The following is a 14,430-nucleotide window of genomic DNA, read 5'->3' as shown; positions in this document are numbered from 1 at the left end:
ACAGGATCGGTGACAGATAAGGAAGGGCAGAGCATGGGCTGGCTATTAACGAGGTTCCATCTAGATCAGGCCAGCTCCACACCACCTTATTGGCAGACAAGAACTTCACCCTCTGAAAGGCTGAGCAATCAAACGGTGGCACAGTGCTTACCCTCTTGGCCCGTGACCACTTAGAGTCTCGCAAACCCACGGGCAGGTCTACCCTCCCCTATCCAGTCGCGGTGCGTCAGAACCAACTTGACGGCAGTGAGTTTGGTGGCTTTTCAGCCTTCACACAGCTCTCCCCAGACACGCGCCCATGAGTCCCTAATGTGGCAGACCTGCTACTTGTCCACCGGCCATATTTCTCCCTGTGCCGGTCATCGCCTTCGCTCAGAGAACCCACGCTGTGTAGCAGGTCCTTTCAACGTCCTGGCTGGCCCTGGACACTCCCCTGCTCCCATGGCTCCCACGGGAGAGCAGCTGTGCTGACGGCACGGGACCGGGCTGCTTCCTCCTAGTGTACACAGGTCACTGACCGGGGCACCCATCAGCACCACATGCCACCTTCTCCACGCTCCTGCCTCTGGTCTTGAAGGCTAAAAAACGACCCCCAAGGCCAATTCCCGGGCCCTGTGTGTGTCAGGACGGCTGTGCTCCCATGGCCAACTTTGCAGAAATAGATTGTCCCAGGGGTAGCACCAATGCATTAACCAATCCCAGAACTGCCTTCCTCCTGAGTTCACATGTGAGGCAATAAACGCCCTTATTGTTCACACCACTTCCAGTTGGGTTTGTTTCCAGTTGGGTTTTTAAAAAAACTCCCTGGTGGTACAGTGGTTACACATTGGGTTGCTAACTGCAAGGTCAGCAGTTCAAAACCACCAGCCCCTCCATAAGGAAAAGTCAGGGCTTTCTACTACTGTAAACAGCTCATCGCGGAAAGCCACAGTTCTGCCCTGTCCTAAGGGGTGCTGTGAGCTGACATCAATCAACTTGATGGCAATGAATTTGGTTTTGGGTTTTTTGGTGTCATACTGGGTTACATGTTGAGCTGCAAGGTCAACAGTTTGAAACCACCAGCCTCTCCATGAGCAAAAACTAAGGCTTTCCACTCCTGTAAAGACTGAGCCTCAGAAATCCACAGGGGCAGTTTTACCCTCGTTCTAGCTACGAGTCAGAATTGGCGGTGAGTTTTCAGTTTTTGAGGTTGGCTTTTTTCTTTCACATTTTACACTTTATTTTTAATGAATTGGGGTTAATACATAAATCATCCCATAGTTCAATCACGTCCAGCAGAATTGTACATTTGCTGCCACAATCGGTTTCCATTCTTTTTCTACATGGACCCCTTGGCATCATCTCCTTCACCTCTGTGGCCCCTCCCCCCAAGCCCTTACGCCACTTGATGACTCATAAGGTCATCTGCCCTGGTTTTCATACCCCAACAAATGAAAACAAGCAGTCTCCAGAAGTTGGCTTTTACCTTCTGACAACAGTGAGTCTGACATATCCACATGGAGTCAGAGGAGCAGACTTCAAAACCCCGTGCCGGCCTCCCAGGCTCGGAGATATGCACTGGGCCCCACAGTGGACGGATGAGGCTGCCTGAGTCGGTAAAGACTGACAGCCCGGGCCCTACACCGGTCACTGCGTCTGACTGGCTGAGTGGCAGGCTTTTGCGTCTGACTGGCTGAGTGGCACGTTTTCACAGACAGGGAAGAAGAACTGACTGGAAGGACAGGTGTCATGTTTTAACTTGGGTTCTCTTTGAAGATGGGTCATTTTAACACCTCGTTGCTCATATATGCTTTTTCTTTAGTGAAGAACATTCTGAAGCCCCAGAGCCCCCACATCCTCTTCACCTGGCTCTCCCTCAGGTTTCAGACAGTGGCTCCACCCTCCTCACAGCCAGGAAGGGAGCCTGCCCTCCCCCTGTGCATCCTGGGGGAGACTGACAAGCTGGGTCGGGTGCACAGAGGCTGGGAAATGCAGTCTTGAGTCGGGGTGCCTGTCTCCGACCAAAGCTCAGGCTTCCTATTGCCCAAGGAAGCAGGGCTAAGTGAGATCGGGATGCAGTGTCCGCCCCAGCTCTCAACTCCCCCGCCCCACCCTCAGACACAGCCTGCTGGTACATGGGCTGGGGCTCAGAGCAGTCTGCAGGGCCAGTGCCAGCGCAGTAAGCTGGTGGGCCTGATGATGTTTAAATATGTGTCATTTACACATGCAAATGAGACCATATGCTCTCAGCTTGGGTTCATCACTAGGAGGCTCCTGTCTGAGCAGACGCCCTGGGGTCAGCAGTGGAGAGCACAGACACCATTTCCTATGCCAGTGTCAGCCAAACCCAGCACCTGGCCTTGGTGGGCCCAGGCCTGGACATTGGGTCTGTCACGACAGGAGTTGGAGGAAGAGACTGGGTCCCTTGCTGCCAGCCAGGGGACACCTGCCCCTCATTCGCTTTTAGTGAACCTTCACCTTACACTGGTTCTCCAAAGTCATCCCTGGCGCTGTGGGGCTGGGAAATGCAGGCTGGCCTGCCCTGAGGAGACGTGAATCAAGGTGCTGGCGAACCTTCTGTCCAAAGTGGGGGGGCCTGAGGCCACGCTCTCCACATTAAAGCACTGTAAACAGAGGCATCTTCGGGAGACCGTGAAGTGGATCGGAACTACAGATGGAATCCATCTTTCTATAGCGCCAACTGTCATTCAGCATGACTTAGGACCCACCTCTCATGCCAGCCAGCGGGGGTGGGGGGGAGGGAGGACTGGGAAAAGGAGACTAGCTAAGGCAGGGAAAGACCTGCTTCTTTGTCATCCCGGCCCGCCTGCCGTCCCAGAGACTCCGTGGCACCCAGCAGAACTGCCATAGGAAAGATGAGGCCTCTGCTCTGGTAAGGATTCACCGCCTCAGAAACCCGCAGGGGCAGTTTCCCTGGGCCTCGAGGGTGGCTCGGAGCCGGAAGTGAATGGAGCGCAGAGAGGGTGGTTTCTCTGGTTCTGGGATCTTTATGGGAGCCGATGGCAGCAGGCTGCTCGAGTGGTGGAGCCGCTAGGAGTGTGGCGTTTGGTTAGGAGTCAAGCGCTTCACCCTTGTGCCACCAGAGCCCCTCCTGCTTCCCAGGATGACCGAATCAGGGACAGGGGATGAGGCTGATCCGCAGTGTGCACGGAGCCTGGCGCGGAGTCAGCCGTCCACACTGGCTGGTAGGTTACTCTGTCCCACCCGGTAGGAGACGTGCGTCGTGCAACTCAGGAACGAGAGCAGGCTGGCACGACGCTAACCAGGAAGCACGACGGAGAAGCAGGAACAGAATGCCCAAACCCAGTGTTGAACAATGGAAGACATTTTTATTGTTTTTTAAATCATCTCAACACTGCAACTATTGGTATAAACCAAATGTAAAACATGTGCATTTTAAAATGAGCATACATTTAACTATCTCGATCACAGCGACCTCTTCAACAAGCTAAACACCCAGAGGGAGGTGGTCAGAGCATTCCGTGGGCATGGGGCACTCTGCTCGCTCCCAGCTGGAGTTCTCTCCTCACTCCTGCGCTGGTCACTGTGAGCTACGTGGCTTCCAGGTGGGAGGGAGAGTCGGAGGGGTGCTGCAGGAACAAACAAAGTGGAAAACCAGGGCACTAGAGCTCTCAGGAGCGGGACAGGCATGGGCACTCCAAGAACATGGAAAGTGCGACCATCGAAGATGAGTCCCCTGCAATGAGCTGGTCTTCGTGATCAAGTTGGCTGAAACTCAGCTGTGTGTACACCTTGTGTGTCTATAGGTACTCGACCTGGGCTGGTGCTGTCGAGCCGAGTGGAGGCCAACTTAGCATGGCCCTCTAGGACAGAGTGGAACTGCCCCACAGGATTTCCAAGGCGGTCACCGTAACAGGAGCAGACTGCCATCTTTCTCCCGGAGGGCGGCTGATGGGTTGGAACTGGCAACCTTTAGGCCAGCCACCAAATGTTTTAAAGACTGTGCCACCAGGGCTCCCATGTTATGTTCTACAAGATGAGAGTTAAAAGAGCCATAGAAGAGCTGAGAAATCTTAAAATCATTCGGCTGAGTTGGGAGGACATGGGCAAATGAGCAGTGACCTCCGATTGGAACTTGCTCCAGAATGAAACAGCCGCATCCCACTGGCAAACCCTCTGCCCATGAGTTCCGCTGACATGCTGTCCGTCACGAGCACCGAGTGCTGGAACACGGTTCTTCTTAGTCTACAGGGAGCCGTTCTCTTTTCAAGCTCTTGCCTCACTTCTGTTCTGCACCCCCAGGAGGGAACCCGGGTCACTCATTCACCCGAGGTGGTGGCCGGGAAATGCTTACGCTCCGCTCTGTGTCTGAGACTCCGTTCTGTGTCTGAGACGTCTCACTAAAGGACGCACGCCAACTCCTGACTTTTGGTGCAAAACGATGGTAAAGCTTGCTGCAGGTGAGTCCCGGGCATGGCGAGAGGAGGGCTGAGTGGAGGGGTGGAGGGAATCTCGAATGATTCTTCTGACAAGACTCCAGGACTCTGGAGAGGCTGGGACCGAGGCTGAGGGTCCATGCACACTGGAGGTAGGTGTATAGTTACTGGAAGGGAGACGGAGTGGCTCCACCAGCTCAAGAAAAAGGGACATCTTCTCAGGTCCTCCCCAGCCCCAAACCATTATTCACCTTGACTCTCGGGCTGCAGTGAGTGGAGGCTATGATACGAGAGGGCGGAGACCCTCGCTCGGAAGACAGAAGAACCCAGGGCATCTTTATAAATAGCTACATCATTAATTTTCTTAACCACTTTGAAACACGCGGCAAGTTGAATATTTATTTAAAAATAAATTTCAAAAACCTCTATTTACAGTACAGTAAGACTAGGATGTGCAAACAATGGGAGGAGGCGAGCTCATCCTGTGGTGGAAAGTCCACCTGATGATGTGGGGCACCTACCAGCTGAGCGGGCCACAGCAGGACCTTCGGTAACACTGAGCTCTGTGCGGCCTCTCAAGCCCGGGGCGGGGAGGCCAGGTCAGGGTGCTGGGCTCAGGACTGGGCGGAGAAGGGGTGAGCCATTGAAGAGGCCCCAGTGTGGCAGGAGGGCTCATTTCACAAGCCAGCAGGCCTCTAGCTAACTCGACTCCCCAGGTGGTCACTCAGAAGTGACCTGAAGGGCCCTTCTCAGTCCAAGGTAGCTTCACGGAGAGACGGGGAGGGGCAGAGAGGCCCAGAGATCAAAATCCTCTTCTTAAACAAAAAGCAACAACCACACACAAAATCTGAGTAAGGAGTAATAAGCCAAAAAAAAATGACTCTGAACGGAAGTGCCACCCTCTCTTCTCTCCCTTGTCAAATGACAAAGCAGCCTCAGTTGAAGTCACCGGTAGCTGAGTGAACTACATGGCGTGGCATGACATGACGTGGCGTGGCACCCCCGTGTGCCCCTGGCCCCTACATGTGTGTGCAAGGGTAGGCCCTGGTCACTGGGAAAGCAGGTCAGTGGTGTAGCCCTTGTGGCAGGAAGGGGCTGGGTCAGGTCTATCTGTACACGAGGTGGGAGAACGAGGCGGACTTGTAGTTCAGCTGGTGGTTGGGCATGAACTTGTGCAACTCGCTCTGCTTGCAGCAGGGGTCGTAATGGTAGGCGCTGAGGCAGGCGTCACAGGAAACTTTTGAGCACTGCGTGCAGGTGTGGGTGGCGCCTGGGCGGTTACAGAAGCCACAGCGGGAGGTGGCCGTGGCAGGGGGCTTGGACTTGGAGTGGAGGGGCAGCAGCCGGTCAAGGCCCTGAGTCTGGCCCGAGTATTTTTCCCGCAGCGATGTGTGGGCCAGTCCCTCGTGGGCAGAGGCCTTGCTGGAGCCGGAGCCAGGCTTGACAGGTGGGGGACCAGCGAGCAGGCTATCACAGCGCTGGCAGAGGGAGGCGCTGCTCGCCAGCCCGCAGTTCGAGCACTTGGAGAGGGCGGGCTCTTTGGCGGGGGGCGGACGCTTGTGGTAGAGGGGGTGGGCATCATTTCGGGCCAGCCACACGTCTGGCCGCAGGGCATCCTGCCGACGGTACGCAGCCCTGGGCTCCGAGTCTGTGTACAGGTCCACGTCATCCTGAGTGGAGAAGTATGTGCCACGCAGCAGGCCGTTGCTGGGGGAATGGGACGGCAGGTCATCCGGGCTGCCGTGGGGGGAGCTGGACATGGTCAGGAGCGAGGGGGACGGGCGGATGATCTCGTCCCTGAAGTCATCCCCCGAGTCTGCTGCCAGGGGGGGCTCCTTGCGCAGGCTCAGGGAAGCCTTCAAGGGCGGCTTCCTGCTCTCCCAGTAGCTGTCGTAGGCGTCCACCGACCTCGAGGGCTTGGTCACGCGGGGCTTGTAGTAGTCCTTGGCTGCCCTCTCGCTGGCCGACTTCTGGAGCACCACCCGGGCCATTGAGGTTGTCAGGTGCTCCCTGCCCTCGGCGCGCCAGCGCAGGGCATCGGAGCATCCACGCACGTCCTCAGTGCTGGTCTTGCGCTCGCTCACAACGTCCAGCTCAGAGTAGCCCTTGTCCTTCACTTGTGAGTGAATTTCCAGCATCTGCTCACACTCCACCCTGGCCAGAAAGAGCTCGAAGGAGACCATCTTCACCGGGAGGGTCTCCACCAGCTCCATGAGCTTATACGCAGTCCCCAACTCGGGCACGTAGCCCATGATCTTCAGGATGGCCCGGATGTCTTCCTCGAGCAGCGCCGACTTCAGGTGATACACGAAGGGGCCTGTGTAGGTCTAGGAGGAGGAAGGGAGAGGGGGCAGGGTTTTCCCTCTGGGCTGTGCTAGGACATGGGCGAGGAGGGAGGGGGTGACCTCCCAGCTCCCCGTGCAGAAGGCAGAGCTGACGTCTCCTGAGAGCAAGGAGCACTGCTGTGAGGGAGCACACGGGCTGGGGGGAAGGAGAGCTCCAGTGGCTTCCTTGAGGTCAGAGGTCACAGGGGCGTGCAAGTCCTGCTCCCTCTGAAGATCAGATTGTTGGTCAAATGCCCGAAGAACATGAGGCTATTTCCTCCTGGCATTCCCACAAGGGTCTGGTAATACGTTAGACTCCCGAGCCTGATTGGAGGGCCCTCTGCTGAGCCAGCGAAATGAGGCAAAATTCACCCCTCTCAAAGCTGCCTGCCTCCCACACAGGCCTGCCTGACCCCTGCCCGCGCCCCCCCCCACCCCCCTCCAGATGCCAACCAGGCACTGCCACAGCCTGACTCAAGCCCAGCCCTGGGCTCTGGCCCTACAGCCTCAGGGCTGCCCACTTTCCCAACCGCACGGCCAGGGATCTGGGTGAAGAGACAGGAGCCCACAATCACACGCAGCGTGCAGCACTGCTCAGCTTCCACTCGACCTTCCTTACCTTGATGTTTCTGAACTCCTTCTTCCAGGGGAAGAGGAAGAGGTTGACGGCCACTGTCTCCAGAAGGCTGAAGGCGCAGTGCAGGGCCCGCAGGCTGGATGAGCCGAGAGAGCGCAGGGAACGCTCCACCACCTCGTAGAACTGGATCAGCCGGAACCGATAGAAGGGGTCGATCTTGTGCAGGCTGAGCAGAGTGGAGGCCGCCACCCGCAGGAACTCATCGCCGCCTGGCCGCTGCTTGCTGGGGGGGGCGTCCACTTTGCCCTCGTGGAACTGCACGTACTTCCGAAATAAGTCATCCTTGTATTTTGTATCCATTGAACTGGGCTTCCCCATCCGGTCTGCGGAATGGGCTACCCTATGTCCTCCATGGCTTCTGGGGCCGGGGCGGGGCCAGGGTGGAGGGCACTGCCATGCTGCCTGCCTGGGCCCGCGGCGCACTCTGAAAGGGCAGAAATGAGAGGCATCGAGAGGCGTCATCCGCAGGGCTCGCAGCTCCTGCCTGCAGAGGCTCACCAGCCAGCAGACCCGGCCTCTTGCTGCCCAGCCATTCAGCAAGCTCCCCAGACAAGGGCAGCCTCAGTGTCGCACTCAGATAAAAAGGGACAGATGCTCCTGAAGGAACATTCAGAGTGGGGGGGGAGGGGAGGTGGTGATGTCCAGTCAGCCCCCAAGGACGAGGAGCTGGTCAGGAGATAGGTGGGCGGAGGGTGCACCAGCTGAAGCATCTACGGGGAGCAAGGCCCTGAGCCAGGACTTTCAGAGCACTTCCTGTAGACAGGAAGCCTCCCCTCACACCTCACATGCATGCGCATGTGCCGCTCCTAACAGGCCCATTCCAAAACAAAACCAAGCCCACTGCCATCAAATGAATCCCTTTTCTTACAGATGTAAAAACTAAAACATGAAGACAGCAAGAAACACGGTCAAGGTCACAGAGCCATTAAGAGGCTGAGCCCAGGTAGCCGGGCACCAAGGTCTAAGCCAGCGGTTCTCAACCTGTGGGTCTCGAACGACCTTTTCACAGGGGTCACCCAATTCATCACAGTAACAAAAAGACAGTGATGAAGTAGCAATGAAAATAATGTTATGTTGGGGGGGTCACCACCACAGGAGGAGCTGTATGAAAGGGTTGCAGCATGAGGAAGGTTGAGAACCGCTGGTAAGGTAAGCGCTTAACCTGGCACTCTGCCTTCCCAAGGCAGAAACTGGGGTGGTAGAGTGAGCACAGAGGGAGGGGCAAGAGGTGAAGCTACAGCCACCATGACATCCTGAGCCCAGAGGCCTCAGAGCAGGTTCGGGCGTTCATCTTTTACTCCACAGCCATGTACACGGACCTGTCTTGGAACACCTGCAAGGACTGCATTTCCCCTGACCTTAGACGCCGGCTCACGGTGAGGAGGGATGGCACTCAGAACTGGGGCACTTGGGGCTGAAACCATCTCGCTGTCTGTGGAGGCACTGGTTAGCAGCATGAATGGAGCAGCGCGTCATGATGCCGAAGCGCTCGGCCCAGCACTAGGAAGAGGGTGCCGAGCACAAGACTGGCAGCCAGACTGCCCGGGGAGCAGCCAGGCTCTGCATCCCCAGGTTACTGAGTCAACGACTCAGCCCTCTGGGCCTGCCTTCTGCCTCTGAACAATGGAGGTGAAGTTAAAGACATGCTGTCTAGTCCAGGGCTGGCTAGAGGACCACAGGTGACCAGGTAAAGAGGCCTCACAGAGTGTGGCTCGGAGTTCTCGAAGCAGCGCATTGTTTGGAGGGTGCTAAGCCCCAAGATGGGAAGAATGTACAAGGAAGTGCGCAGAACGGGCAAGTGCCCCCACCGGGAGGCAGACACAGCACCTCCACACCCACCTGTTCCCAAACCACAGCCCCGTGGGCGCAGCTCAGGAACCATCTTACTCAGCAAAGTGAGCACGGTGCCTGGGCCATTCAGGTGCTTCTCAGAGACCTGCTGGCTGTGGCTCTACCAGAGCTGAGGGCAGGCAGCTCAGGGCATCGTGAAGGCTCCTGATGCTGACGTGGTACAAGGTCAGTAACAGCACTTTCAGTTCAGAGTTCATCCAGCACATTCGCAGCTTCTCCACAGTGCCTAGAAGACCCCAGGGTCCTATGATGGAAGAGGGGAGAGATATGCAGGCCCAGGAACAGTGACGTCACCTTCTCTGACCCTACGGGGTTCTGCTATGGCAGCCCAGAGCTTCAGGCACACACACAGGTGAGCAGCAGCATGAAGGAAACACAAACCCATGCAGCCAAAGGTCCTTCCTCCCGACCAAGGCCAAGGCCTCAATCAACACGGCTGGGCTCTGTACTCCTGTCTCAGTGCAGTCTTCCCGCCAGGGAGCCCCAAGTTGAAGTCAGTCCCCCCCTAACACATGCTGCTGGACTTCTTTCTCGGGTTCTCTCTCATCAGGCGCTCCACGGCCACTTAAGTCAGCTAAAAGGACTCACACCTTCCCAGGCCCTCGAGAGCCACCATCCTGGGACTCATGATCTGATCACCCCAAGGCAGGAGATTGTTCCCCAGTGTGTCCTTCAGTGGCACATGGAGGTAAGTCAGAACAGGTGCGGATGCTTAATTTAGCTTTACTTTAGCTGCACGTGAAACTGCACAAACAGCAAGTGAAGGTAAGTGTGGAGGAGAAAGTGTGAGGAAGAGTTAATTCCCCAGTTTCAAAGGGAAGTCCTACGTAAGCCTGTGCTAGGTCTCCCGTTACCCAGTAAGCTCCACGTAGCAGGTGCTGGAGAAACAGGCAAGTGAATGACCTGGGCCCTTCAGTGTCTCATTGATGTCCTTGTGAGGTATGGAGCTCAGGGTTAGGCCATGGACCCCAAGTCCAAGCCTGGCCTTCAGATTTTAAGTTCATGCTCCTGCTAGTGCCCTAGCCAGGCCTGTGTGGGCACCTAGGTAGGCTGCAGTGTCTATTCTTTGCCTTGGCTGCGGGCAGCAGGGGAAGGACGAGAAGGGGAGGAGGGGCTATGGTCAAGATGACGAAATCCTGTTCTCAGTGCTTGTAAAAGCAGCTGGGACCCAATGGAGTGTGCTCAGTACAGAAAACACAAATAACAATGCACTGCCACCCAGAAGACGCCACTCCTAGACAACCCTGCCAAAGGAGGACCCACTGGACCCGCCACCCTCCTGCCTCTGAGAGCCATTTAAACAGAGGGATGGGGCCCAGCCTCCTAAACAGGGCTGCAACTTCTCTCTAACAAAGGCTCACCCTTGCGATGTAGCAACAATGAAACATACAACTTTCCTCTAGTTCCTAAATGCTTCCTCCTCCCCCACTATCACGATCCCAACTCTACAAGTCTGGCTAGACCAGAGGATGTACACTGGTACAGATAGGAACTGGAAACACAGGGAATCCAGGGCAGATGATCCCTTCAGAACCAGTGGTGTGAGTGGCGATACTGGGAGGGTGGAGGGCGGGTGGGTTGGAAAGAGGGAACCAATTAAAAGGATCTACATGTGACCTCCTCCCTGGGGGACAGACAACAGAAAAGTGGGTGAAGGGAGATGTCGGAGAGGGAACGATATGACAAAATAATAATTTGTAAATTATCAAGGGCTCATAAGGCAGGGGCGAGAGGGGAGGGAGGGGGGAAAATGAGGAGCTGATGCCAGGGGCAAATGTTTTGGGAAAGATGAGGGCAATGAATGTACAAATGTGCTTTACACAACTAATGTATGTATGGATTGTGATAAGAGTTGTATGATCCCCTAATAAAACAATTTTAAAAAAGAAAGAAAGAAAGGCTCACCCTGGAACCTAAGGCACCGGAACTTTACAAAGTTCACCACCATGCGTCAGTGCCTCTGGAGAGAGCCAGAGCCCCCAGTCTCATCTGCTGCTGGTAACACTGAGAGGGCACCACCAGCCCAGCGGAGGCTCAAACTCCCAACACATTTCGAGGTGAAGGATGAGAAACTCGCCTAAAACAGCACTGAACCAATGTCGGCAGGTAAGGAGAGACAGGAAGTGAATGCTGGCTGATGATGAAGTAAAGGAAGGGGAGCCAGAAAAGAGCAGTTCCCTTAGGTCCCCTCTGTGCTAAGCACAGGACTTGCCACTTGCACCAGCAAGCTGCCCGGAGACAGAGCCTGGAAGGGCCGGAGCTGGGTTTGGAGCAAGGCTTTGTGTTACTGGGCTCACTCACTGGTTTACACAGATCCCGCAGATGTGAAGGGTCCAAGTCCAGACCACTACAATCAAAAGCAAGTACCTCAATAAAATGAGCCACGGGAAGTGTGTGGTTTCCCAGTGGGTAGAAAGTTTTATGATTTTTGCCACACTGTCATCTATTAAGGAGCCCTGGAGGCGTGGTGGTTACACAATGGGCTGCAATCTACAAGATCAGCAGTTCGAACCCACCAGCGGCTTTGTAGCAGACAGATGGGGCTTTCTGCTCCCTAAGTTACCGTCTCAGAAATTCACAGGCACAGTTCTAGCCTGTCCTATAGCTATGAGCCAGCATCAACTCAATGGCAGTGAGTTTGGTTTTGGATTTTATTAAGCATGCAAGAGCATTATGAGAAAGCTTGAAGTGTTGTGAGGATGACCAAAATGTGACCCGGAGTCACGAGGCAAGCACATGCTGCTGGTGCCCATAGACTTGCTTTACACTGGATTCCACAAACTGTCAAAGGTAAAAGATGCCGTCTCTTTGGGGGACAATAAAACAAGGTATACCTGTGTTGTTACAATCAGTACCATGGAGCAAGGGATCAGAATGCCAGGGCCCTCTGCTACCTACTTAGAAAATTCACTTTCATTCACAGATGGAGAAGGAGACAGGGGGGCAGACAGTCTATGCCCCTCCCCCCAAGTCACAGGCTCAAAGAAGCAGAGTGGACTCTTCAACTGCCTGCTGCTTCAACCTGGCAGCCCTGCTGCATCTGCTGGGCCGCTCCACCAGACGGGCTCTGCTGTGGGGGACTGCTCTACGGCACGGCAAATGCAGCCAAGTGTTAAAAAGCCCTATAGTAGCAAAATTCACAGCTTCCCACACAGACTGGGGCTGGAAGAGCCACAAATCTCTCTATGATGTAAGTGCACGGGCCAAGGGAAGAGGCTGGCCCGAGAACGGCCAGTGGAGAAGCAGCTGACATCATCCCTGCTGAATACATTTTCTGAAAACACAGCCTGCCTTGTAGCTGGTCAGAGCTGTTGCCTTTTCTGCGCAGAGGCAGCAATTTATTCGCAGCACTCTGCAAGAACAACAAAACACATACTCTCTGCAAAAAAAACACAGACCAAGACAGCCCAGTGACAGAAGCTGTTAATTTCTCCAAGCAACCCAAGATTGGAACACCAAGGCGTGCCAGTCTGGCAGCAGCGTGCGCACACGCACACACATACACACAGCACTGTGAACATTCCTAATCCAGCATCAGGCAGGTGCCCAGAGCCCACGGCCCTGTTGGCCACCTCCTGTGTGGGCAATCTGGGCCCTGTTGGACAGCAGGTCAAGGAAGAGGCTGAGAGATTGCACAGCCTAGGAGGGAGGGGGAGGGGTGGCTTCTATGGGACTGACATTTTAAAGCCCTCAGAGCAGTGTGTTTCCACTGAATTGTATGAACAATGATTTGGCTTGCTCTCAGTAAACCCATTCAAGCGGACGAGGTTCCTCCATCAGCTTCTGAAGCCATCTTCCTTGCCCCCTGCACAGAGGATGCCGTCTTGGCGGCAGAACTGTCCCAAACCAGGCAGCTCAGAAGTCCCCTCTGCCTCCGAACATCAGCCCCTCTGTGCCCCACAGCTGGGCATACACGTCCAGGGCACCTTCAACTACCTGCAGGACGCGAGTGGGTCCAGGTTGAGCGCACCCCAGTTAGGCTCCAGGGCCCTTCCAGACCTCGGAAACCAACCTCCGCGGAGCCGGGAGCCGTCTGCCCTGGAGGGGTTCTGAAGGGGAAAAGCGGTTTCCCTACAAGGGCAGAAGCTGCGGGCGGCGTCCCATCTTGGGTTCATGCCTATAGCCTCGGAGGGCGCAATCGCCAAGCCAGCTTGTGAATCAAGCAACAGCTGCGACCTTTACTGGCGGCCAGGTACCGCGTTTCACCTGCATTTCCCCATTTCACCTCCGCTCCGATCCTAGAGGGTAGAATCACCTCCAAGTCAGTGACAAATGAAGCAACCTAGGATTGGAAGATGAAGTGCCTTGTCCAAGGTCACACGGTGAGCACAAACCCAGGTCGGCCCCAGCGCCTCGGCGAGGGGCCACAGTGCGGTCGTCGCTGCCTCACGCTGGAAGCGGGGTGTCCTCCTCCTGGACGCCTCGATCCAGGAGTGGCCACCCGCGGCCGTCCCAAGTGCCGGCGACACAGCCCCCCGGAGGAAGGGGACCGCTGGGGGCCCCAAAGGCGCCGAGAGCGCGGAGCTGCCACACGCCCCTTCCAGCCGCTGGGACCCCGAGCCCGCCGAGCCCGGTCGCGCCGGGCACCCCCAGGCCGGGAAAGCCCCGGAGGGAGTTTCCGCTGCGGCCGCCCCGCACTCACCTCAGACACTGCCGCCGAGGCCGCCAGGTGTAGGGACGAGGGGAGGAAGACGGAGAGAGCTGCCGCCGCCGCCGCCGCCGGAGCCCGGCCCGGCTGGGCTCTCCCCGCTCCGGCTGGCTGCGGAGGACCGAGCCCAGTACCCGGGGGCCAGTAGTGACCCGGAAGCACTCGTCGCGGCGGTGACGTTTCGCGGAGGCGGGCCTAAAGGAGGCGGGGCCGCGGCTGCGCGCTGGGCCTGGGCAGAGGCCGGCGCAGGAGCCCGGCGGAGGCGCGGTCCGGCCGGCGGGGGAAGGAGATGGAGTAACACGGCCCGGCCAAGAAGCCCGGAGGCTGCTCTCGGGCCCCAGGGGGCACGACTGGAGCCGGCACCCGGAAATAAACGGGCGGAAGTGACGCACGCTGGGAGGCCGGGCCACGGTGGCTGGCCGGGTTGTCATGGAAACGGATTCCGAGTTGGGGGTGGGGGGCAGGGGAGGGGGAGAGGGCGGCAGACTCGTACGCTTCCCGCACTCTTTTTTTGAGATCCCCGAACTCGGCTTCCTCCTGCGTCTGAGCGGGAGCTTTGGACGGACGCCTTAA

At 56.6% G+C, this 14,430-nt stretch overlaps 1 protein-coding gene across 1 annotated transcript; it reads right to left on the bottom strand.

The window, feature by feature from the left end:
• Positions 1 to 3,324: 3,324 nt before the first annotated feature.
• SPATA2 (spermatogenesis associated 2) lies at positions 3,325 to 14,028 on the bottom strand. The gene is made up of 3 exons (XM_075528573.1): positions 13,852 to 14,028; positions 7,341 to 7,782; positions 3,325 to 6,724 (listed from the first exon to the last, which is right to left on the bottom strand). The coding sequence occupies exons 2-3, from the start codon at positions 7,674 to 7,676 to the stop codon at positions 5,504 to 5,506; spliced, it is 1,557 nt and encodes a 518-aa protein (XP_075384688.1). The 5' UTR covers positions 7,677 to 7,782; positions 13,852 to 14,028; the 3' UTR covers positions 3,325 to 5,503.
• Positions 14,029 to 14,430: the final 402 nt, after the last annotated feature.

The sequence above is a fragment of the Tenrec ecaudatus genome, chromosome 12 (assembly GCF_050624435.1).
Source record: "Tenrec ecaudatus isolate mTenEca1 chromosome 12, mTenEca1.hap1, whole genome shotgun sequence".
Taxonomy (NCBI): domain Eukaryota; kingdom Metazoa; phylum Chordata; class Mammalia; order Afrosoricida; family Tenrecidae; genus Tenrec; species Tenrec ecaudatus.
Note: the sequence above shows the minus strand (reverse complement) of the source record. Positions and strands in the feature narration are given on the sequence as shown.